At 39.6% G+C, this 27,614-nt stretch overlaps 1 protein-coding gene across 1 annotated transcript; it reads right to left on the bottom strand.

The window, feature by feature from the left end:
* On the bottom strand, positions 1–27,614 carry LOC133103800 (cytochrome P450 3A29-like). Its single transcript, XM_061209333.1, has 13 exons — positions 27,487–27,614; positions 26,870–26,963; positions 24,578–24,630; positions 22,080–22,179; positions 17,936–18,049; positions 17,601–17,689; positions 16,213–16,361; positions 13,250–13,377; positions 12,087–12,153; positions 8,323–8,483; positions 5,660–5,886; positions 3,009–3,171; positions 1–237 (listed from the first exon to the last, which is right to left on the bottom strand). The coding sequence occupies exons 1-13, from the start codon at positions 27,555–27,557 to the stop codon at positions 142–144; spliced, it is 1,512 nt and encodes a 503-aa protein (XP_061065316.1). The 5' UTR covers positions 27,558–27,614; the 3' UTR covers positions 1–141.

Genomic DNA, 27,614 nt, shown 5'->3' on the forward strand with positions numbered 1-27,614 from the left:
GTGCAGAATCTCTAGTCATCCATCAAGTGCAGTAAGTGAATCCCATCTTCATTTCTGTGTTTTATCACAAAGTAAATCAAGGTCTCTGTTGTCCTGGGACGCAGCTTCCTTGAAGAACAAAGCGCAAGTCCTTAGGGAAAGTCACGCTCCAGTTAAGGTCCCATCTCTGGGCTCAACCATTAGAACGATGGGTTTTTCTAGTTGAATAAGTACCTGAGGGCTTAATGTCAGGGGGATCTGCAACAGTTAAACAAACACGTGAGAATCGAATAGTGAAGCACCGCCAGCAAGAGAAACAAAGTATTGATATATAAGATACATTATGGACAAGAGTGCTTTACAAACATATAACAGCTAGTTTTAGCATCGTATACCTTTGATTCTTTTTTAAAAACTACAAATTCCATGTATTTAATAGATACAGGGATGGTCAGCTTATCTGTTTTTCGTAGGGTGAACTTTAATAGTTGTGTCTTTCAAGGAACTGGCCACATTTATGTATAAAATACATGGAGTAAAGTTGTTTGCCGCATTCCCTTATTATCTTTTTTATTAAATTAAAATTTCCACCTATTGAGACATAGCTGTCTTACAGGAGTGCATAAGTTTAAGATGCACAGCATAATGATTTGACGTACATGTATCGTGAAATTATCACCACAGTAAGTTTCATTAACATCCATCAGCTCATAGATACAAAGAAAAAATATTGTTTCCTTCAGGTGATAACTCTCAGGATCTACTCTCTTAACAACTTTCCTATACACCATACAGAAAGGTTAACTATAGCCATCATGTCGTACGTGGCATCTCTAGTACTTATATATCTTATAACTGGAAGTTGGTAGCTTCATCCAATCTTCCCTCCTTATCTTTGATTGTTTATACTTATTCTTTAAGTTATGTCAAGACGAGATAGTGAAAGCATTCATCCATCATTCTTTCCACAAAATATCTATTGAGCACTTATTTCATACCAGGCTAGAGATAAAAATCTGGTTGGCCTGTGTTCTTTTTTTGATTTAAATTTTAGGTACAAAGGATGAAGTTTTAAAATTTACCAGATTCTTAGGCATTATGGCCAACTGTCTTGAGCCATGTAAAGATAATTTTGTGTCCATTGAAACTTGCAAGGTAATCCTAGTAGGAATCACACATGTTAATTACATGGGCCTTCCTCAACTTCTGCAGAGTCCAGTCACCTCTCCCAGTAGAACCCATCCAGTTTCATGATCGGAAGAGGTCGTTGTGAAGCATTATGCCTGTTTTTTTTAACATTGCCTGTCTCCCAAATGTAGTGCAAATGGTGAACTTCTGACGACCTACAGTGTTTGGTCCAGTACTTTTAGCCCTTTTCTCACCCGGTCACTCCTTCAGTGTTGGGGGAACCAACAGAGTGACCTTCTAATCTCAGTTGACTGAAGGGCAAGCAAATTGTCATGGAGGCGAGAAGAAGCCCCAGCCTGTGGATGCCTGGGTGGAGCTTCAGGGAGCATCTGCCCTTCCCAGGTGTTCCAGAGGGCCCCCTTTCTCTCAGGGCTGAGTCTCCTGTCTGTACACACCTACAGGACGGCCACACAGATGCCCACAAGTAAAATGGAAACCGTCTCTATCCTCCTCTTCCCTGAGAAAGCCTACCCAAGGGGAGGAGCTGCTTATTAAATGTGTGACTCCTAGAAATAAGCCTTCTTATAGGGCCGTGTTTGAGATGAAAAAATGGTAACTGTTCTTTGTGTTCTTCAGAGGAGAGATTCCAGATCTTTCTATAAATGTAACACCTTGTTATTTTAAAATTTCAAATGACATGCATATATGTCCCCTGCAGATAGACATACACACATACAACAGGCATGTACACGAATGTCATTTGTTAAATTTCAAAAGTTCAAATTGTTCAAAATTTGTATCCAAGAACTCTAATCAACTGCACATCTAACTCCTTAAACCTTTGCTGGGTGACTGGGAGGCATTGTTCAGAGTTTACAAAAGGAATAAAATGAGAGGCTACAGTTAAAGACGTTCATAGGTGTAAAGAAAACATAGGAACCAAACTGGATGGTTCCATGACAAAGTGTTAAGTTAGGTGGTAGGATCCATGATGCCAGCCTGTGGTAACTGATACAGAGCAGAGGGGAGAATGGGCTGTGGGCTGGTTGGGGAAGGCTCCATGGAGGGGTTCGGGATTGAGCTAGAACTTGAAGGGGGACGAACAGAATCGGGGGTGGGGGTGCGGAAGAGCACACATAGAGTTATTATTGGAATGTAAAGGGAACCCATCTTGATGGCAGCAGGACCCCTGGAAGGTGAGGGGGCTGTGGGAGTCCTTCACATCTGGCAGAAATGCTTTCAATCAGGGGTTCTCACTGTGGCTGCACAGGAGAATCCGCGGGGGTGTTTTGAATGCCACACTCCGGGCGAATTATTTTAGAATAAATGAGATGACCTAGGCATCAGGATTTTTTAAAGCACCACAATAATTTCATTATACAACCAGTGGCTGAGGACCACTGTCAGGAGAGATTCTGTAAGTTCTGATGGAGAAGAGCATCCCTGAAAAGTCATGATGTGGTCATCACTGCTCTCATGACCGCACACATTTCCCCTTCCTTCCGGTGGACTTGAAATGAAATTTAAAACATTGCTGAGGTTCAAAAGACTGCAAATAATCATGTCATGCTAACTGCATTGACTCTAGATGACGTTTAGAGTTGGGTCATTACAAAGCCACAGGCTTAGCCATCCAGAGCTGAAGGACCCTTAAAGGTCACAGATGGCTCCAAATACATTCATGTCCAATATGACAAATTATTCCTTGAATAGAACACATTCATATACATGTGTATGTGTGTGTGTGTATATATATATATATATATATATATATATATATATATATGTATATGATATCTATCTATCTATCTATCTATCTATCTATCTATCTATCTATCTATGTATATCAGTTTTAAAAATGCACAATAAACACAATTAATGCAGCTAGGTAACTGTCTGACCTGTGTTTCTTTGCAAGGTTTGAAGGAGAAGTTCTGCAGGACTTTGACAACAGCAAGTTTCACGTTCATGATACCAAGTCTCATACCAATGCAGTTTCGGGGTCCAGTTCCAAAAGGCATGTGTGTGTAAGGATTTATGCTCTCCTTGTTCTTCTTACTGAACCTGGTTCCACAACAGTAGATGAAACAAATTAATGAAACGGAAAAACCACAAGAGCTCAAAGTCTGAGGCTTAACTTAAACACTCAACTAGTAGCATTAGGGATGTCTGTGTGAGCTAGTCATTGAATCCTGCTGTGGTGATTTTGCTATGAGAAAGGTAAGCTCCAGATCCTTCCCATTCCCCGGACCCTATAGGAGCTTTCAGTCCTGTTGAGGAGATGAGATGAATGCTGTTTAAAAAAAATTTATCTCTAAACACTAAAATTACATTCAGGCAGTAAGATGTTCATGCTCTGAACGGCAGCGAGGAAATGAGACTGATTGAAGGAAACGTGGGTTCCTGCCTCCACGCACACTTATGTCGGTCATGTGCTCATGGGGGAAGGAAGCAGGAGAATCATCTCCCAGGATTTAAATTGTCATTTCCCCCTTGTATTCCCTTCCTTCCCGTCCCCTTGTGTCTGTCTATCTGTCTGTCTGTCTCTCTCCCCCACAGCACAGAATGCTTAGGTCACATTTACATAACTATATGACGCTACTGTAGAATAACCACTGATTTCCTTGTCTATCTGTTCCACTAGCTTATAAATTCCTTGATGGTTAGACCTCTGTTTTATTCAAATTTGACTCCTCAGTATTTGAATATATTAAGGCAAAATATGGAATTGTGGAAAGTGATAATAGCATTGTGATTATGTATATTTTAAAGAGTCCCTACCTTGCAAAACATTTTGGAATATTTACAGACACTGTGACTTCAAATAATATGGGAAGATGGAGGGTAGTAGTAGCATGTGGATGGAGCAGAGACATGGGGTGGTTGTTGGGCAGTGAATGGGCATATATAGATACATTAAAAGTCTTCCACAGACTAGTGCCTATAGAATATACTTGTGTATACGTCAAAAATTCTCCACGATAGGCTTTTTTGTAAACATTTGGATTTCTCACTGCCTGGCCAAGTCCCTGACACACAGGTGAGCACTAACTCTCTGCTTGACGACTGAATGAATCAAAAATGAATTGGAAGATTAGGATTGACATAAATACACTACCATGTGTAAAATAGATAGCTAGTGGGAACCTGCAGTATAGCACAGGGAGCTCAGCTCTGTGCTCTGTGATGACCTAGATGGGGAGGATGGGGGAAGATGAGGGGGAGGTCCAAGAGGGAGGGGATATAAGTATACATACAGCTGATTCACTGTGTCGTACAGCAGAAACTAACACAACATTGTAAAGCAACTATACTCCAATAAAAAATAAATAAGTAAATGAAGTGAACCAAAATGAACAACAGCAACAGCAAAAAAGAAATAACAGTGAGTGGTCTCTGGTTTTAGGTTCGTGAAGAGAACCTGCAGGAGAGGGAGCTACTGAGCTTCAGGGAAACACAGAGGTTCCCTGGGCCAGAAAACAGAGGACTTGGTCCACTCTGACTTCCTGTTTCAAGAAGTGCTATGTGTAGAGGTTATGCTAGCACTCAGGACACTAGGGCGAACAAGACAAAGTCCTTGCCATCAAGGAGCTTATAGTCAGGGGCTCATAAAAGTCTAGATCCCAGCTAGTGCCCTAAAATATTCATCCCAAGTTTTGCTCACTGTACAATAAGTGGGAAAGCATCAACTCTTTCCAGAGTCCAATCTGTACCGAAACCAGACCTTGACTCTGAATTCCCAAAAGAGGATGCTCAACCCCTCCAAGGAGGAAGTCTCAGACATCTAGAGAGCAGAGGACTTCTCTTTGGAAGGTCACCAAGTACTGAGGTAGAAGGGAGCTGGCCCAGGTCTGCAGCCACAGACAGAACCAGGGCACCTGTGTGCACCTCCATCCTCAGTGAGGCTGCCTGAACCACCAGGGATGAGACCGCTAGGTCCCCAGCCTGCACTCTCACAATAATGCTAGAGGAAATGTAGCCAGTGTTTAAAGAAATGGAAATGTGGGAACATTAGTGATGAATTCAAAGAGGTAAGGAGAACAGACAGAAAAACTTAAAGGAAATAAAAAGCCTATACACCTAAAATAAGATAGTGGTTAGGTAAATTATGGCATATGCATACAATCACTCATATACATTATATATATAGATATATAGATAGATACACACACAAATTCACATAGAATGTTGTTTATAGTTTACTGTTAAGTCAAGTAAGCAGTTCAAAACCAAATTAAATATACTACCATTCTAGTTTAAAAAATCTATATATGCATAGACAAATGTCCATGCGGACATACATCACATTATCAATGAGGCTTATCTTAAGGTATTAGGAATGTAGACAGCTATAATTCTTTTTTCTAGTCCACAGTTTGTAAAATTTGATTTGAACAATGATCACTCTTATAATAAGAAAAAATGTCAAACAATAAAAAGATGCACAAATAAATGATTGTACAATCACTCATTTGTCTCCTACAGTAAGAGGCGTCTAATATGCTGGAACCACTCTGGATCAGAGAGGGTTCCCTTCCCTGGGTTCTCCTACCTTTCAGGATGGAACTCCTCAGGTTCTGGCCAGTGTTCCGGATCTCTGTGAATAGTGAAGAGTGGCACCATCACCACTGTCCCTTTGGGAATCAACACCCCATGGATTTCCACATCTTTCTTACAGACTCTCTCAAGCCTAGCAGTAAGTGGGAATAATCTGAGAGATTCATTCAACACCATGTCAAGATATTCCATCTGTTCCAGGGACTCATAGGTGGGAGGCGCCTGGAAGAAAGAAATAGATTTTGATAAATTGAGATTGGGGATCAAACTTCAACTCAGTCTACATAGTCCTATTGAAATGGTAGGAGCTTCAGAGAATAATTTCAACTGGTAAAGGACCTTAACATTTATAGATGTTTTAATATCTATCATGTCCTTTGACCTGCTCAGTGGCCCACTGAGATGTGTGGAGTGGTTATGACTATACAAGAACATTGGGACAATCCCCTAAACAGGGCCTGAAATCCCACACATTATTATGCAGTGTATTTTCTTTCTCACGAGAACAAACATGACTAATAGACTATGACCCTTAGTCTTAAGTGAAATGTGCCAAAGTCACTGTTTCCTTTCAAAAGCGAGGCCACACATCTGTACCAAGGGAAGAAATGTATAAGTGCAAATCCTCTATTCAATGTAAAATTTTTACTTGAGAAATCTCGTTTACTAATTCTTTTGACTATACCTATAAAATCTGAAAATACTTTATGATATTAAAACTCTATAAATAATTTAGGGAGAAACAAGTTGCTTTTTAAACCAAATATGCAAAAGAAGGGTAAAATGGGTGCTACAAGGAACACAATTTCAGATCCAGGGCAAGTTACAAGAGGATGAGACCCCTACCCTCAGCCACAGCCTCTGTTGCTGGAACAGTCTCCTATTGTCCCTGCAGGGGTGACTGTAAGGTCTGAAAGTCTAAACAAGCCACTCCAGCCCCAGAGGCCAGCTCTCCTCACACCACAAAGAATTCCACTTTTGGCAGAGATCTGAGACCAGTGGGGGTGACACGTGGCTGTCACGTGGGGTTATATTTAAGGGGCAACATTGTAGAGGGTAAGAGTTGGCTCAGGAGACAGACACCCTGGCACATAGGTTGGCGTTTTCACCACTAGGTACACGACTAGTATATGAAAGTATTTCATCTCTCTGTCGCTCAGGTTTCTGAAATGTTACATGGAGATAATTAGAGTTGACACTTCATAGGCTTGTGTGGCAGAGACACTCACTGCTCACCCAGTATCCATGTAGCCCCTGTATTTCCCAGCCCACTTGAAGTTACAGGAAACCAGCTTTGCCAATGGGCTGTGAACTGAGGCGATTATGTCAGTTCGGGGACAAATCATTTGAAAAGCCAGTGAGCAACGCTCGAGTCCCTTATTCCCCAGACAAGAGGAAGTCCTCATGTGCCAGATGAGGCAGCTACAGGAAGGTGGAGACTCTTAGCCTGTATCCCTGAGTAACGCTGTGGAGCAGAGTTGCCCGCTCCCATCCTCCGCTAACAAGCCATGTTGGTCATGTAGACGTGGGTTAGGAGTAAACCTTTGCTATGAAAGCTCTGAGATTTGAGGGCTCATCTGCTACTGAGGCATAACTTAGCCTCTCCTGACTTATATAGAATTTTATGAAGATCAAATTCGTTTATAAATAGCATCTAGAACAGACATATATAGTAAAAAAGCAAATGTTGGCCAATTGTGTTCTTGTCATTGTATTATTATAAAAGAGGAAGAAGACAATGCTTTAGCAATTCTCTCTTGCCTGGTGACCATCTTATTACAATGAAAAGAATTGCAATATGTGGTTTACCAGAGAAGACAGATCATCTCTAATTTAGTTAGGCACTACGATCTATCCTTACCTTGTATTTGAAGGACCCAGGACTCTGAAAGGTCATAAAATTTGTCCAAGACCACAGCCAGGACTCAAACTCATGTCCTCTGTTTCCTACTTTATGCCCTTTGTTGTTTAAAGGCTCCTCCTAGTCTGCAGTTTACCCAGGGCGGTAGACTGAATTAATGGTCCCAATTTTCCACCCTTTCCTGTGTCCACGCCCTTTGCCATCTACCTGTGTGGTTCCCTCCCACTCTGAGTCTGGGGTTGGCCAGGTGGTTTGCTTTACACCAGTGGAAATTTGGCTAAGTGTGATGCTAGGAGAGTTTTGAAAATCACCCATATGATTGGACTTTTGGTTCTTGCCATCTACCATTGCCTTGAGAAGTAGACATGTGGAGACTGAGAGGCAGGAGAAGCAAGCGTGGAGTTGAGTCAGCCTAGCCAGCTTAGCCAAGGCCAGCCTAGATCAGCCAACAGCCAGAACCAAGCAAGTCCAGCCAATATCAGCAGATAACTATGCGGACACTAGAGCAATAGATGCTTACTGTTAGATGTCACCGAGGTTTTGTGATTTTTATGTGGCATTATTGTGATAACTGATATGCCAGGACCAGCACTTGTTTCAAACTACTTATATTTCTGTGAGTAGTACGCATTACCTATGTTTTCCCCCTTTGTGTTTGACTCTTGAGATCCTTCCTAAATAGTGCAAGTGAAAATTTTGATACTTATGCTTTTTGCAAAAACCTCCTGAGATGTGGCAAGGAGACATTCGTGCTAAGGCTTCACTTTCCCCCTCCCTCTCCAGGTATCATCACTCACCTTACTGGGGAGAGTTGCATCAATCTCCTCCTGCAGCTTCTGTTGGATGTCAGGGTGAGTGGCCAGTTTATAGAAAAGGAAGGAAAGAGCCTCAGTAGTGGGCTCATAGCCACCAAAAATAAAGATAATACCTTGGGCCACCATTTCTGGGTCAGACAGAGCTAAAAGGGGAGGAGAGACATTGTAGGTAAAGCATGTCAATATAAAACATCATAGGTTAGAGGATGAGACATCCAAATGAGACTCCCAAATCCCTAGGGAAAAAAATGTAAAAGCAGTTCAGAGCCAAACTGGGAGTGGTTTGCACTCTCATGTCTGTTTTACAGAGCCACTTGTCTTGTCTTAATCCAGTTTTTCCTCAAGGTCTCTACTATACTTGGCCCTCTGCTCCTGGTTATGCCACACTTTCCACCAACACAGCTCAGTAATTTCAAGAGATAGCATTTCTAACACACACAGCATTATCAGTATGTCTCTTGGAGAATCCTAAATGCACTTTAGCTAGAAACAGTATGGGGTAGCCATGTTTTTCCTTTAAAAAATTATATTATTCTAGCTAAAGTATAACATGAATTTTTTTGAGAAAGTTTGCAATACTAAGGCTATACTGTTGGGAAAATTAATAGAAGACTTGGGGCACAAGTCTTCAAATGGATGATCACAGATATACAGAAACTACAGGAAAAAAAAAAAAGCTACAAGAGTGCTGATTGAGCCTAGTCTAATCAATGGCATTAAAATAGCAGAAGAAAGAATGTGTCCTTAGAAGGGCATTGGCCAGCACACAATATAGAAAAATAAGATCCAGGGAGTGGAATTAGCAATGCTTATTCAATCATGACCTGAATGTCATCTTCCTCAGTACAAGCCCCCTCTCTTTGCTCTCCTTTGTGCTCAGCAAACAGCCCTTGTGATTATAAATTGGTCTCCATTTTTATTTTCTCCTGAGAAAATCCAAGCATGGTCAGGCTCCAATCTATTTGATGGGACTAGACTAGATACTTAGAGCACTCAGATCAACATGGTACCTGCCCAACACTGATGTGTATATAATTGATGACTGATTAGAAAACAAACAAACAACAACAACAACAAAAAAACATGGTACCTGCCCAATCATGTAATTCACAACTAAAACAATACAAAATGAGTGGAAGAAAGATCTACAGAGTTCTGATTTCCCCATGATGATTTCTGTGAAGCTGTTGTGGGTAAATTCAACTATCAAATTCTTTCCCCCAGTTAGCGTAAACCCTAGGATACTGAAAGTTTAGAGCTGTACTGTCTAATATGTGGCTATTTAATTTAAATTTTAATTGATTAAAATTAAGTACAATTTAACATTTAGTTCTTCAGTGGCATTACCCATGTGTTCAATAGCCACATGTCTAGTGATTACTGTATTGAACAGTGCAGATATAGAATATTTCCTATGGAAATTTGTATTGGACCACGTAGTTAGATAGATGTCAGATAGATAGATAGATAGACAGACAGATAGATAGGGACATAGTTGTGGATATATTTATAGTGGTGTGCTAGAGTCATCTCATCCCTCTCTCAAGAACCAATCTGCAAAAATCCAAGAATATTGTGAGATGGTTGTCAAACCACTGGTACCTTGAAATTAACCAAGTGGGAGTATTCATATCATGGAAATAAACTAAAAACCAGGGCATTCTTGTTTTAAAGAGACGTTCTGTTTACATCACTGGTTATGAGTAGATATAGAAATACTTGGGGCTTCCCTGGTGGCACAGTGGTTAAGAGTCCACCTGCCAATGCAGGGGACATGGGTTCGAGCCCTGGTCCGGGAAGATCCCACATGCCGCAGAGCAACTAAGTCCATGCGCCACAACTACTGACCCTGCGCTCTAGAGCCCACGTGCCACAACTACTGAGCCCGTACCACAACTACTGAAGCCTGTGCACCTAGACCCCGTGCTCCGCAACAAGAGAAGCCACTGCAATGAGAAGTCCGTGCACCGCAATGAAGAGTAGACCCTGCTCGCTACAACTAGAGAAAGCCCGGGCGCAGCAACAAAGACCCAAAGCAGCCAACACTAAATAAATAAAATAAATAAATTTTAAAAACCAAACAAACAAGAAAAAGAAATACTTATGTTCATCAGTCTTGTGTAAATATATTTGATGATATGTTTGATGGTCTTATCTTTGTCCACTGAAAGGATGTAGAAGCAAAGAAACCAGTAGAAATGACCATTCCTAGATCCCAGGTTTTGATTTCTAAATACCATTTCTCACTAAAGGAAACCAGAGCTCCTTTCAGGGCTAGTCAAGGGAAACAGAATAGATACCTGGAACATCTTGCATCAGAATAGAGACACAGATGTAGAGAACGGACATGTGGACACAGGGGGAAAGGGGAGGGTGGGACAAATTGGGAGATTAGGTTTGACATAAATACACTACCATATGTAAAATAGATAGCTAGTGGGACCCTCAGCTTGGTGCTCTGTGATGACCTAGTTGGGCGGGATGGCGGGGGATGGGAGGGACGCCCAAGAGGGAGGGGATATATGTATACATATAGCTGATTCACTTCATTGTACAGCAGAAACTAACACAATATTGTAAAGCAACTATACTCCAATAAAAAAAAAGAAAGCGAGGAAGTTCTCAGAAAATGATACTCTATATACTATAATGGTGGATACACGTCATTGTACATTTGTCAAAACCCATAGAAAGGACAACACCAAGAATGAACCCTAATGTAAACTATGGACTTTTGGTGGTAATAATATGTCAATGTAGGTTCATTGACTGTAACAATTGTACTTTGATGTGATCTTTTGATAGTGGAAGAGGCTGTGTGTAGGTGCGGGGAGGATGTATGTTTGAAATCTCTGTACTTTCCCCTCAATTTTGCTGTGAACCAAACTGCTCTAAAAATAGTCTATTGGAAAAAAAAAACATTTAAGAATAAAAAAAGAAATAAAAAAGGATACAGGAGCCTGCTTAAAAGGGATCCAGTGGACAAACCTGAGAGAATTTTAGAATCAAAGTTAAAAATGATATGAGAGTAAATTACACATGAGAATGTACTGATATAGATAAATAAATAAATGATGGGGGAGAATGGAAAGCTCTCCCTTAAAATAGAACATCAACTGATAAATACAGAAGAATGATGAAATTACAAATTCATTTTGCAAACATCACAGTAATGAAGTTTTCAGTCAAAAACCATCCATGGATGATAAAACTAGTAGGTAACAATTTGAAGAGGAACACTATATTTCCAGTCTCAAAGGTTTCTCCCACCAGCTGCTTGTTAATGACAAAGGAAAAAATTGAACTTTACAGTAGACTAAGCTAGTGAACACAACTTTAACCTAGTGTTCCAAGTTAAGGTCATCAACACTGGGGCAATGTTCCTCCTGATGGGATGAAGCTTTGATGCAAATTTCCAGGCAGAGGTTCTGACTCAGTGGGTCTGGAGGAGACTGAGAATTGACATTGGAAGCAAGCTCCCCGGAGGTTCGGCTGTAGGTGATCCACAGACCATGACTGACTGATGGGCATGACATCCTTGTTATACTTGCCCTTCGAGCTCTGAACAAGGTTGTGCCTGCGAACTTCTAGAAAGTACCTCTGGTTACCATTTCTGTCTGACCATGTGTCTTCCTTCAATTTGGCAGAAATCCCAAGTTGCCTGGAAAACTTCCTGCACATTTTCACAACCACCCCCTAGCTCTGCACCTCCCCACAGCGGCCCCTCATAAGCTCTCCCTGGTTACCTTTACGGGTGTCCACATCTTTGGAATTCTGGGAGTTAATCATCAGCTGAAGAAGATCCACTCGGTACTAGAAGCAGAAAGAGAAATTTCAATGACTGAAAGTCACCTGTGAAGTCAGAAATAAATCAGGAGTGTATATTTCACCTCTTTCCAGAGAATATGGTCCCTTAAAGAGCTGAAGGCTGACTAGTACTGACTGAGGCCTCAGTGAACAAAACATCCACCTACAAATCTTGGAGATCATGATGTTTCCTTGAGAGAAACCCAGCCGTAACGCCCAACTGCTTTTTAGTCCTCACTCCCTGATCTTTGGTTTCTCTGGCTTTTGAAACAGCTTCTTAACCAAAGAGTTACCTGCTCTCTCTCCTGTCATAACTGTTTGCTCAGGAGAGCAAGAAGAAAAAACCTCCATCTTTTTTTCCCTCCAGCTTTAATTCTTAAGGAATGGCCACATAAATTAATACCCAGACATTTGCAGAGTTCACTGGCAGCTTTTGTAGAAGCAGCTTCAAAAGCCCCATCCTTCCAGAATGCTACACAACTTTCAGTGCTTTCCTGGGATACCCAGCCCTGTCCCCCTGACCTGCAGACATCCTTGTGCTGGCCTCCAGGCCTCATGAGGCAAAGCTGGCTTAACCAGCTTGCAGCCTCATTGCCAACAGAAGACCCCTGCCCACTCCAGCCTATGAGAGGGCTCAAATTTAACACAGACTACACTCCACCAGGTGCCTGATGGGGCATTCCATTGGAAAATCTGTAAAATAGGAGGCTCGGATTTGAAGTGATTCTTTGCCAATCTAATATTTGGTGAAATATGAGTAAAATCATTTATAAACAGTAATTTTTATCCTTTGACAATTTATTGAAGGGAAATGGTAAAGTCTTAGCTCAACAATATTTATGCAGTGATATACTAATTGGCACACCTATTTTAAACTTAAACATTTCTCTCTGACTCATTTTCTTATCTTCTTCCCCAAAGAACTTACCCCCAAAGGTAAATTATATATTTATTTACCCCCAAAGTTTAGAACTCTTCTGCTCTAAAATCTATAGTTCTCTACCTACCTTAAAAAATGCTGAGATGTGCATAAGTCATGTGTATACAGCTCAATAAATTACCAAAAGGTGAACACCCTCATGTCACCACCACCAGATTTTACCATTTCTTTATCTTTGAGGCGACTTTCTTTCATCCTTTTTATAGATTTTGTGATAAAATTCACAGCATTTTTTGGAAACACAGAGAGATTTAATATTTCAAAGACTGGACGAAGGAACGGAAAAAGTGCTGTAAGGGAAAAGATAAAAGGAAAGTAGAGTAAAACTGCAAAATTTACCTGGAGCAATTATAATTTGCACTACCAATCAGAGAGTAAGAGACACCAGGTTTCTCAACCAGGATCAGTCCCTCTATGACCTTTGCTCAGACTTCCAAGCCAAGGCCTGAGCAAGGGCAAGTCCACATATAGGGGTCATCACTATAGTCGTGAGATCAGTGGTCCTCCCTCTATCTTTCGCGTGACCAGAGGAACAGGATTACATTTTGGACTTCACTGACTTTTATCTACTGAACTACAGTTTCTTTGGATAAAACAGACCATAGTCTGCTACTTCAATTAATCACGGTGTTCAAAAAAATAATGGGATAGATTTAATACAGTGTATGTCTTTCAACCATAATGGAATGTAATTTGAAATCAATAATAGAAAGAAAATTGGGAAACTCACAAATGTGTGGAAATTAAACAATACACTCCTAAATAATCAATGGGTTGTAGAAGAAATCAAAAGGGCAATCAGGAATTACTTTGAAGTGAATAAAAATGAAGTCACGACATACCAAAACTGATGGAATGTTGCAAAAGGAGTGCTCAGAGAGAAATTTATGGCTTTATTTACCTACATTTTAAAAGAACAAAAATTTCCTATCAATAACCTAATAATTTTCCACCTTAACATTCTGAAAAAAGAGGAACAAACAAAAACTAAAGCAAACAGAAGGAAGAAAATAATAAAGATGAGAACAGAAACTAATGAACTAGAGAATAAAAAAACAATAGAGGAAAATCAATGAAACAAAAAGTTGATTCTTTTAAAAGACCTTTTTTGCTAGATTGACCAGGAGAAAAAGACAAATTGCCAGTGTCGAAACTAAAGAAGGGAGACTACCACTCACATTAAACAAATGAGAAGGACTATAAAGGACACCATAAACAACTCTATGCCAATAAATAAGATAACTTAGATAAAATGGACACAAAATACAGAAACAGATGTAAAAAAAAAAAAGACAATCTGAATAGACCTGTAAGAAGTACAAAGTTTGAGTTAGTAATCAAGGAAAAAACCAACAATTTGACAAAGAAAAGCTCAGGTCCACATGGTTTCAATGGGGAATACTACCAAATATTTAAAGAAGGAGTACAACAATTTTTCACAAACTCTTCTAAAAAATAGAAGAGGATGAAACACTTTCAAAGTCATTCTATATGGCCAGTATTAATCTGATACAAAAACCAGGCAAAGATAGCATAGGAAAAGGAAACTACAGACCAACGTATCTTATGAACATGGATGCACAAATCCTCAACAAATGAATCCAGCAAAATATAAAAAGAGGTATACACCACAACAAAGGGGGGTTTAATTCAAGGAATGCAAGGTTGTGTAATACACAGTTTCAATAGCATAAAGAACAAAACCATTTGACCATCTAAATATACAGTAAAAGCAACTGACAAAATCCAACACCCTCTTGTGATAATAACACTCAGCAAAAAGGAACAGAAGGGAATTTCCTCAACCTGATGAAGGCCATCTACGAAAAACCCACATATAACACCATACTTAATCGTCAAAGACTGGATGATTTCCTCTAAGTTTAAGAGCAAGACAAGGAAGCTTCTCTCACCACTTCTTCTCGACATTGTACTAGAGGTCCTAGCCAGGAGAATTAGGGAAGAAAAAGAAATAAAACGTATCCATATAGGAAATGAAGATGTAAACAATCTCTATCATAAGATAACGTAATCTTGTATATAGAAAATTATAAAGATTCCACTAAAAACTTATTAGAACTAACTAACAAGTTCAGCAGGGTTTCAGGATACAAGACCAATATACAAAAATCAATTGTATTTCTATACATTGCAATAAGTAATCCAAAAGTGAAATTAAGAAAATAACTCCATTTATAATAATGTAAAAAATAGAATACTTAGAAATAAATCAACAAAAAAGTGCAAAATTTCTACTCTGAAAACTGCAACGTTGTTGGAATAAAGATCTAAGTAAATGAAAAACATCCCATGTTCATGTATCAGGATACTTAACATTGTCAAGATAGCAAATCTACAGATTTAACACATTCCCTATCAGAATCCTAGCTGGCTTCCTTGTAGAAATTTACAAGCTGAATTTAAAATTCATATGGAATTTCAAGGGGCCCAGAAGAGCCAAACCAATATTGGGGGGGAAAAAAAAAGGAAATAAGTTGCAGGATTCATACTTCCTGATTTCAAAACTTATACCACAAAGGTGCAATAAGCAAAGCTCTATGTCCTAGCAACATCCAAATATATCATACAGAAGTTTTAACTGTAGTCACATTGCACATTATACCATCAGTATTTATTTATGTTATAACTCAAAGTTTGTACCTTTTGACCACCTTCATTCAATTCCCCCACCACCCAACCCCACTTCTGGTAATCAAAAATATGAAATAGTTCTTCTATGAGTTTGATTTTCTTCTTTTTGATTCAGCATTTAAATATTTGTCTTTCTCTGTCTGACTTATTTCACTTATCATAATACCTTCAAGGTATATCCACATTATGCAAATAGCAGGATTTCCTTCCTTTTGATGGCTTAATAGAACTCTACTGTGCGCACACACACACACAACCACACACACATACATATACATACCACATTTTCTTCATCCATATGTCAACAGACACTTAGGTTCTAAATATTATTGAATTGTACATTTTAAATGGGTGAATTACATGGTATATAAATTATATCTCAATATAGATATCTATAAAAGGAAGAAAGAGATGGAAGGAAGGAAGGAAGGAAGGAAGGAAATAAAGAAAAAGAAATATAGTAGTCCACGTACCTGAAAAGATAAGGAGTGGATCAAGGAAATCAAATCTTAAGAGCTTCTTAGTATGTTCCACAAAGGGATCATGTGGGTTGCTGAGGGAATCAATCTTCACTCCAAATGCTGTGCTAGTAATCACATCCATGCTGTAGGCCCCAAAGAAGCTGAGTAGAGAGAGAAAGACATGGACAGTTCAGATCAGCACCTCTTCACCATCCTTGCCCAACACATGCAACAAGAAGTCCACGTAAAATCAGATGCCCAGACAAGACAGGTAAAGAGCCACACTCTTTCAGAACCACCTGTTGGACCATGGAAGAGTCTATGCTACTATCACTCACTCATGAGGTGTGTCTGAGGTGCCAGTGATGCAGCTGGCCCTGTGCCAGGAGGGATGGGGACACTAAGGCAAGTTAGACATCCCCCCACAAACTCAAGGAGCTCAGTCATAGAGGGATAGACACCCATAATCAGACAAAGTACGGTAGCGTGTTTTGACTACAGGCCATAATAGGTGTATAAGGACTGTGTCTGAGCAGAACCAAGGGTGTAAAATTAACCCATCCTGGGGGAGTCCAGAAAGGGGACGTTGATCTGGATCTTGCCTCAGCACAGAACCTGTGCTCAGAGCTGATTCCTCTTCAGTGAATTACAGAACAGCAGCACCCTGTTCTGAGTTGCCAGGAACATCATCCCTCACTGTCTTACACCCCTGCTAAGGATCCTGAAAGACCCACACTTCCTCAACTCCAGTGGTCTGTGGTTGCCCAGAGGGCAGACTCATTTCTGTAAAAGGTAAAGAGTAAAAATATTTCTTGTTAAAAATAAATAAATCACTCTAAAATTGACTTAGGGGATTGAACAGCTAAGTGATCCTATGTCCCCAGGTTTTCCAGGGCAGTCCCAGTTTACTTGTTGTTCCTGCATAGTGAAAAAAATCCCAGTTTAGACGATCAATTCTATGGTCATCCTACCCATAGCCTGTACAAGGTCTTCTGTCTTTTTGGACGGATGGAAAGGGGAGTGGTGGCAAGATTTAACATTCAGTATTTGCAGGTGTCCTCAGCCAGATTGTGAAGAGATCTAAGTTGTTCCGAGTTCCATATTGTGATGATTGTACGTCACCCACTGCCTACCAGTATGTACCAAGTCCCTTCCCTGCCACCATTCCATGCCATCCACACTCAAAATTGGTGCAGTCACGTTTCTTCCTTCTCTCCTGGCTCTCCTGCTTTTTTTGGCGAGCCACCTCTCTTTCTGGGATGGGCCTTTGGGAGTTGTACCACCACATACCTACTTCTGTCTGGTCACTACAGTAACACAGCAGTGGGAATCTGGCTCCCTGGCAGGCAGCTGGAGGGTCTCAGTGGAGCTCAGGTACCAGCAGCTTCACCCCTACTTACTCTTTCACGGTGATGGGCTTGCCTTTCTCTGCTTCCTTGCTCAGGTTCCTCACCAACACATCTCCATACGTGCTAACGATGGGGAACATCTAGACACAAAATAAACACCACTCGAAGTTAAATGTGGAGACTCAAGTCCTAGAAGGACCTGGCTTTCCCATGAATGGAGCAGTGACATTTGATAAGGAATCTCATAATGTCTCTTCTAGGAGGTGAAGATAAAAGGCTATTTTAGGAAGCTCGAATTTAGTAGCCTCCTCCCTGGAAAAGGACTGTGGTTTTATTTTCTACCTTATTCTTTCAGTTTCTAATTGAAAGTCCTCTTCTTTTCTTACCTCCTTGAGCTTTCCACTGGTGAAGGTTGGACACAGCAATGTTCGTATTTTCTTCCATTGTTGATCCTCAGCCAGCGAGATGGCATTTTTCATAACTCCCACTGGACCAAACGTCTAGAGTTGAAAAAAAACACATTTTACCCTACATAAGTTTTGAAAGTCTCGACATTTTTGGAAATTGTGTTAAATGTGCACCAATTATTCAACAAATATTTAGTGACTGTCTACTTGGAAGCAGGCCCTATGCTAGATGCTCAATAAGTATTTTTCCCAAATTCACAGCTTCCTGTGAGGGTCAAGGAGACATCCAGCCACCTGACATCATTTCCAGACTTTATATGCCAATCTCCTTTTAAATGAAATGACCCACATAGTAGGAAAACTGTTCTTCCAGAGGAATAGACAGGCATAAGACCTAGTTCATCCTCCTGGGCTATGCAAAGTACAAGGGTATGGGTGACAGATAGCCAGATAGCCTTGGCAAAGTGTATGTTGACTCAGACAAGTTCTGTCTTTACATATATCTAAAGCATGAGCAAGTGGAAAAAGGGATGCCTTGATATGGTGATTGTTTCTAAAAACAGTGCTTAGCGCTTGAAAGATTAGGAATCTATTTGCTAGTCTGAAGAAATAATGCAATTACACAAAAAACATTTTCCCCTACATTTTTTGCCCAGGATAAGAAGGAAAAAAGGTAATTCTATTTCTCAACTTGGGACTGGCCTATCAAACCAACCTGCTTGGAAATTTCCACATTCTTCCAAAATAAAATTTTCTTTTAAAATGGATATTTCCAACACCCATTCATGATGAAAACTCATAAACTAGGAGGAGAGGGAAACTCCCTCTACTTGATAAAGGGCATATGCCAAAAACAAAACAAAACAAAACAAAACAGAAAAACTATAGCAAAAAAAAAAAAAAAAAGTCAGTACTTTGCAAAGATCAAGTAAATAAATTGAATTACTAACTTAAAATCTCTCCATAAAAGATCCCAGGCCCAAATGAGTTCATTGCTAAAATATATAAAACATTTAATGAAAAAATAACCAACCAAGGATACTTTTCCCAAAAAAGGGATCCTTCAGAAATGAGGGAGAAATAAAGACATTTTTAGACAAACAAAAGCAGAAAGAATTTGCCACTACTAGAACAGCCTTACAAGGAAGGTCTTCAAGCTGAAAAGACAGAACACTAACTAGTAACATGAAATCATATGAAATAATAAAACTCATTAGTAAATGTAAATATACAGTCAAATTCAGAATACAGTAATATTGTAATGGTGGTGTGCAAATCACTTATGACTCCAGGGTAAATGTTAAAAGACAAAAGAGTTTTTAAAAAGTATAGCTAAAATAATTTGTTAATAGTTACACAATATAAAAAGATGTACAGAAACAAAGACCCAACACAGCCAAAAATAAATATAAATAAATAAATAAATTTATAAAAAAAAAAAAAAGATGTACAATTCACCCTTAATCAATTCAGGCTTGAACTATGCAAGTCCACTTACAGGTGCATTTTTTTCAATAGTAAATACCACAGTACTACATGATCCATAATTGGTTGAATCTGTGGATATGAAACCAGGGACGGAGGAACCTCAAATACAGAGGAACCACATAACAGAGGACGGACTATAAGTTATATGCAAATTGACTACAGGGAAGGTTAGCGCCCCTAACCCCAACACTGTTCAAGGATCAACTGTAAACTATGACATCAAAAACATAAAATAAGTAGGGGAAGGAGAGTGAAAACATTCAGCTTTTGAATGAGAATAAATAGGCTGTTATATGTATATATAAGATGTTTTCTGTAAACTTCACTAACCACTAAGTAAAACCTATAGTTGATAAAGAGATAAAGAGGAAGGAATCAAAGATACCACTATAAAAAAAATCATGAAATAACAAAGGAGACAAGAAGAGAAAAAGAAGAAACAAAGAATCTATGAAACACCTGGATTAAGAAAATGGCAACAGTAAGTCCGACGTACAATCACTTTAAATGTAGATGAACAGATGAATGGATAAAGAAATGAGTGTGTGTGCGTGAATAATTATATATATAATGGAATGTTATTCAGCTTTAAAAAAGAAAATCCTGCCATTTGCTACAACATGGATGAACCTTGAGCACAACACGCTAAGTGAATTAAGCCAGACACAGAAGGATAAATATCACATGATCTCACTTATATATGGAATCTAAAAAAAACAAAAAAATTCAAACTGAGAGTAACATAGAGAAGAATGGTGCTTATCAGAGGCTAGTGGGAGATGGGGCAGGGGGAGGGGGAGAAGATATTTATCAAAGGGTACAAATTTTCAGTTATCAGGTGAATAAATGAAGACCTAATTTACAGTATGGTGACTCTAGTTAATAATACTGTAATGCACACTTGAAATTTACTGAAAGAGTAGATCTCAAACGTTCATAAGACTCACACACAAAAGGTAACCATGAGGGGGGATGTATGTGTTAATTAGTTTGTGGTAATCATTTCACAACATATACATATATCAAAGTATCATGTTGAGTACACCTTGAGTATATACAATTCTTTTGTCCAAAATAAATAAATAAAAAATTTTAGGAGGTGAAAGACTGTATGCTTCCCCTTAAGATCAGGAACAATGCACCATTCTTTTCCTACATTATAAGAAGTTTGAACTAGTGCAGTGAGTTCTAGCTAGTGCAGCAAGACAAGAAAAATAAATGAAAGGCATACCGATTGGAAAAGGAAAAAAGTGTTCCTATTTTCAGCTGACATAATTGTCAATATAGAAATTCTCAAGGAAATAATAAGGAAACCTCTAGAACTAATAAATGACCTGAGCGAGTTTGTAGCATATAAGATCAACACACAAAACTCAACCCCATTTCTATATAATAACAATGAATATGTGACAACACATTAAAAACACAGTACCATTTACAATCACTCTAAAGAAAATGAAATAATTTAGGTGTAAATAAAACAAAACATATATGAAATCTCTATGCTGAATACTACAAACTGCTGTGAAAGGATCAAAGAAAGCCTAAATAAATTGAGAAACAATATTATGTTCATAGATTCAAAGATGTGACCTAATAAAAATATAGATTTTCCCCAAGTTGATGTAAGGGTTAATTCAATTCTTATCAAAACCTCAGCAAGTATTTTGCAAACATAGATTAGCTTATCCTAAATTTGTAGGGAAAGGCAAAGGACCTAAAATAGCTAAAACAATTCTGAAAAAAATTAAGTGGGAGGAATATTCTACTTGCTAAGACTTACTGTGCAACTACAGCCATCAAGATTGTGTGGTACTGGGGGAGGGATAGATACATAGATCAATGAACTGAACAGAGAGTAAGAAATAGACCCACAGAAATAGGCCCTAATGATTTTTGACAATGGTGCAAAAGCTATTTAATGAAGGAAGGAGTCTTTCCACAAATGGTGGAGGAAAAACGCAGACATTTACAGGCAAAAAAACCCCAAAAAAATAAAAACCAAAAGAACTGTGACCTAAGCATCACATGTTATACAAAAATCAACACAAAATGGATCATAGACTTAAATGTAAAACATAATACTATATACTATTTAGAGGAATAAGGGAGAAAAACTTTGGAACCTAGGACTAGGTAGAGGTTTCAGACTTGACATCAAAGGTACAACCCATAAAAGAAAAAATTGACAAAATTGGCCTCATCAAAATTTAAAAAAAAAAAGGTTGCTCTGCTAAAGACCCTGATAAGAGGAAAAGACAAGCTACTCACCGTGACTATAAAAGAATAGTAGGAGGGAGCCTTATGGTGATGGAACAGTTCTGTATATTGATGGAGGTAGTTACACAAACCTAAATACATGATAAATTTTCATACAGCAACACACACACAAAAATGAGTGCACAAAAAACTGATTAAAACTGAATAAGCTCTGTGGGTAGAATCAATGTCAATTTCCTGCTTTGATACTCTACTATAATTTTTCAAGATATTATCATTGGGAGAAACATGACGAGGGTACATAACATGGGATCTCCCTGTATTTTTTTCTTTTGAGAACATGCTGTGAATTTATAATTATTTCAAAATGAAAATTTAATAATTAATTAATTAAAAATTTAAAATGCATGCCTACCCGCCGGTTTGTGAAGACAGAATAACATTCTTTCACTAGCACTGTTTTGATCATGTCTGGATCTGTGATAGCCAACACAGGCTGTTGACCATCAAAAAACCTGTGTAGGGAAAACAGAGCTGATTAAACTTAATGAGCCAGTGTCTTCAGCTGGAGCCACAACTAGAAGTCCAGATTTTCAACTAGATGTTACATAATCCCTACTCCTAGAGATCATGGTTAGAAATAACATTAAAACATGGGTTAGGTCTAGGTGGTGTGTGTATGGGTATTTCCTATACCAACTTCATAATTCTTAGGGCTTTAAAATATTTCATATCAAAACATAAGTTAGCTTAGTAAATAATTGAAGGCAAGTTAATTAACTGGAAACAAAAAAATAATTAATTACAGAGAGTCCACCCACTCTGTCATTTTTGAAGATATATCAAAGGCATGAAAAATGCAATGATGTAATAGCTGAAACTTGTAGACACACTGATCATAAATATGTACAATGTGTCTGCAAATAGAAGATTAAAAATGCTCAACAAGTGAAAGTAGGATTATGAAAGGTTTCTTTGCTCTATTTTCAAAAATACACTTACTTTATACTTTTTAAAAGGAAATCATATTTCAAATAACAAGGAGATATCCTTGGTAGCATCAAGGATTTGAAACAAAAGGACTGAGAGAATAAAGTAATTCAGAGGAACATGTATAAATTCATTTTTAAAATATTTTCTTTTCACTATTTATATTTATTCTTTGACATGGGTCCCAAGTGGGCCTAGGGCTCCATGTAGGTGACATCCATCAGCAGCTAGGCAGGCCCACTTTTGACACATGTACCACACAAAGCTGACTCCTCAGATGTGATACATCCTAATTTGGCCTGATCTCCTGACTGTCAGGATGCCCGTTCATGGGAATGGGCCGCTGGCATGAGGCTGACTCTAAGTTAATCACACTGTCTTCCGGCATTTTGTTTCCTCTATCAATCATTTGCAGTGTCTAGAACACAATGGAAGGTTTTCTACATGTTACCTATTATTCCTCTGACTTCACACAGGAATTTCAAATGGTTTTGTGATCACATATAAAAATGGATGAGAACCAGTGCATTATTTCCCCCCCCCAAAATTCTAAAACTCAGAGGGTTTAAGCGGGTGTCATGTGCATTTAGTGTTGAAGCAGTGACGGAAGGGATTGAGGAGGCACTTAATCTGCTTTTTCATCTGATTGACTATATTTCTTGGATGATTTCCCTTCTTCCCATCATGTTTTTTCAAAAACACCTGGGTGGAGAAGGGATAGTGGTTTGGGGTAACATTTTATACTCATCATGTCACTCCAGCCTTAGTATTTCTTACACTCTGAGTTAAAATTCAGATTCTTGGGCCCCATCCCAGATCCTCCAGGTTCAGTGTTGCTGGCGGGTGGGGCCCAAGGCTTCATTTTTAACAAGCCCTCCCAGGTGGTTCTTATTTACACCTAGCATGAGAAACATTTTCTAAAAAGAGAACTGAGATCTACTATGAAAGAGTGACTCCATCCAGAGCTCAAAGGTACTAAATGTTGGAGGGGCATTTGGAGTTGGTCCAGTGGCAATCCAGTGCTATCTGTTTTTCCACGCAGTCACGTTGCCTTTTGGGGCCATGGCAACTCAGCAGAGCCCTATGGTTTCTGAGAACTTGATGAGAGAAGATGAAGAGGTATGGAGAGGAAGAACTTTCTCCCACTTGTTTTGGCAAATAGTCACCACATTATACCTCTCCTGCTGCTCTCACCAAACCTCCAGCAGCTGCAAAAGGGACCAGCCACTGCAATCAGCTGGGGCCACTCTACAAAATCATCAAGTCCTTCAGCCCACCTGAAACACTCTGGGTTAGAAATATCCCACATCTCTTCAAAGTCAGAGGAATAGAGTAGTTAAAGCAATACCACTATACACTTCTACTGAAAAGTCTTGACTTAAAAAAAAAAACTAAACTACATAAGTGCAGAGAAATTTTTTAAAAGCTGAGCAGAAATGGTTTCCTTTTCTTGTTACCTATACCCCTGAGTCCTTCTTTGAAAAGGACATATTAAATCCAAAATTTAGGTAAAGGAATTTTGGCTTTTAATTAAAAGTGAATCATGTGGGAGACGATAAAAACATACTTTTGTGAGCAGATATTAGAATGTTCTGGAATAATGCATTTTATGCAATTAAAGGTGCCCCAAGGAAGGAAAAAATGGCGAAGGGGGGGAGAGCAAGACACTGGGCATAAAGTGATGCTAGGAGTCCCTGGGCCTCAAAGTCTGGAGCAAAGTGATGACCTGTGACTCTCCAGGCCTGACTCAGACTGTGGACCTGGATACCTGGTGACATCTGGGATCCCTGGTAGAACAAGCCTCCAAAGCTTTACGATATATGGCTTCATCTCAAGAAGCTCCCGACTGAGATTGTCCTCCACACCACAGGGGGGCGCCACATCATAACAAGTCTATCCAATGGAAGTTTCCAGAATACTCACCCCCACATTTTTCCATACTTTTTAAAACATTTATTGTCAAAATCCCAAATACCCTGCAAGAGAAAAAAATTTGGATTATTAGTTTAAATGTATTGAACTTTACCTCTAATTGGGACAAAAATGACTTGAATCGCATGATATCAGGCTTACTATTTCCCACTGGCAAATGCAAGGAACTCTTATTCAGAGACATCTTAGGGGAAAGAAGACAAAATAGAGGAGATATTTGAAATGGAGAATTTAAAATCACTCGAGGGCTTCCTTGGTGGCGCAGTGGTTGAGAGTCTGCCTGCCAATACAGGGGACACGGGTTCGAGCCCTGGTCTGGGAGGATCCCGCATGGCGCGGAGCGACTGGGCCCGTGAGCCACAACTACTGAGCCTGCGCGTCTGGAGCCTGTGCTCCGCAACAAGAGAGGCCGCGATAGTGAGAGGCCCGCGCACCGCGATGAAGAGTGGCCCCCGCTCGCCACAACTAGAGAAAGCCCTCGCACAGAAACGAAGACCAACACAGCCAAAAATAAATAAATAAATAAATAAATATTTTAAAAAATCACTCGAATTTTCTTTGAGTATTGTAGATACTAAACACTTACCCTTGGCAATGAATACTAATTACTCCTTGTCTTTCTGAGGGGTTTTGCTTGAGCACGTGTTGTCTCTAAAATCTCATAACCCTCTGAGTTAATCCTCCAGGAACAAGTGAGAAAACTGAAGCTGAGGGTAAGAGTTTCCTACACACACTTTCATCTCCTAGTTAAGCAGCCTTTTCATTTATCTCATGACCCCCCCTAGAATTCTAGCAGAATAAGGAAGTTAAGGCGCCAGTAACCTCTTTGGGTCTAGCAGGTTTAAAAACATCTAGGGCGTGTGGTGAGTGAGAAAGTGAGTGAGTGAATGAATGAATGACAAAGTAGATCGCCTTCTAGTTTTCCAGCTCAGCATGGAAAGATGGGGAGATGCCACAACTACACAAAGGACAAAGGACAGTGCAATTAAAACATTTGCCCTGAGTTTTCACTTCTGTAACTTAAAAACAAACAAACAACAACAACAAAAACCTTCCTGTAGCTAAGTTTCTGCTGTGATATTTGATGGTTTAACTATGCAAAAGAAAGTCCCAGAAATGTGGGTCTTGGAGTGCATCTACTAAGGAGCTCATCTGGGAAAGATGGAAAATAAATTATTGCTTTTTCAGAGAGAAAAAAGTTCAGGAATCTCATAGGCAGTAATGAGACAATGAAGACCTCAGGTGGGAGAATCAGGATCTGAGAAACAAGCCTTATGTCTGCAGGAAAGGAAATCTGAGCCAGAGAGCAGCCTGCACACAAGGCTCTGCCCCCTGGACACATGGACGTAGCTCACGACCTTCAGTTCAGGGGCCAGGCCCTGGGCAAGGCATCAGAGCTGGATTAATATCAAGGCTTGGCCAGAATTCATAGCCCATATGCCACCTAGTACATTCTGTTCGGTTAAATTAAAATTTTAATAATTTTGCCAAATCATGTCCTTTCTAGTGATTTTGCATAAGTAATTCTGCCTTGCTTTTTTGTTTTTTAACCCACAGTTCATTTAGTAGTTAAATATCTGAAGTCGAAGACAACCACTATCTAGTCTCCATTATACTCTCTCTCTGCTCAAACTCATCCATGAGGTGCCTCCTTTGAAGACACAGAAGTGAAACAGAAAGTTCTCATTCCACCTCTCAAATCTCCAAAATAGTCACCGGTACAAGAGGTGGATTAGAGCATGGAAATAACTGCTGAGGTTAGCAGTTCTTGAGGGAATTCAAGTATGTACAAATTACTCAATGGTGAATACTAGGGTTGCCTCAGAAAGTGAAGTTTCCAATCAATCCAGGAGGAATTTTTTTTAAAAGGGTACCCGCAGCACATGCTAGCAAAAGGAAAGTCTGACTGTAGTGTACACAGCTTAATGAGTCATGACTGGGCACCCCCTTCATGCTTTTCTCCTAAGGGGGATGGTACCTTCCTGGGAATCTGCATCTGGCAGAAAGAAAATCCTCTTCACAATACTCACAAGATGCAACATCAAGTCCTGTGCTGAATCAGCTAGAGAGCTGGGCTGTCTGAGGTGGCAAAACCTGAGGCTCCTAACAGCTGACAATGGAGCCATGGGGTAAACTTGGCCATGTGCTGAGTGGAGCCTATGGTGTCATTTCTGGAAAGCGTGAAACTTCAGACCTTCCTCTTGAGAAGGGGAATTTTTATTATGGAACTCAGCTGAGATTTGCAACCATAAGAAGCAAAGCTGGAGCTCAAACATCACGCACCTTTCGGTAGGACAGAATATTTCCAAAATAAGGCAGAGGTGTTGGCCCAGGAATCCCCAGCTTCTTAAAAAATCCATGTGAATAAGTTCCATATCTATAAAGTGAAAAAGAAAACCAGGTCACAGGGATTGTGTAGTAAGTGCTGGAGCTGGCCAGTCACTGACTCAGAATTGGACAGTCAACCTAGGGAGGTAACATGTAGGCGATAAATAATAACAGCGATTCCAAAAGTGATATTACATTCACTCATCACCTCCTTTCCCACCTGCACTGTGAGACCCACAAAAAGTAATGATGATTAGATAAAAGCAGCTGAAGTCTTCACGGTCCCAATCCTAGAATGAATACTTGATAAATGTTTCCAATTTGAGTGTTCCTGAGAAGTTGAGGCAGGAATCTTCCAGGGAATTAATCATGTTTATTAGTTACTTGACTCTTCCATGATTTGGAGATTCTCATTCTAGGTAGAAAGGGGAAAAGTTTTTTTTGGTAGAACCCAAGGCTTTAGCAACTTCCGGTCCATTAACTTGGATCTTCAAAACAGACAAGAAAAGGGAGACCTGATTAGCACCCCAAGCCCAAGATTACAGAGGAGGCAAGCCTGGACCATTACTCACATATAGAGAAGCACCAGGATGGTAGCCAGGAGAACCCAGGTTTCCGTGGAAAAGCTTGGGATTAGGTCCATGGCCACTTTCCTCTGAGTTTCCCTCCTCTGAGTTTCCTTTCAGCTGTGTGTGCTATT

Source organism: Eubalaena glacialis, chromosome 13 (assembly GCF_028564815.1).
Source record: "Eubalaena glacialis isolate mEubGla1 chromosome 13, mEubGla1.1.hap2.+ XY, whole genome shotgun sequence".
Taxonomy (NCBI): Eukaryota; Metazoa; Chordata; class Mammalia; order Artiodactyla; family Balaenidae; genus Eubalaena; species Eubalaena glacialis.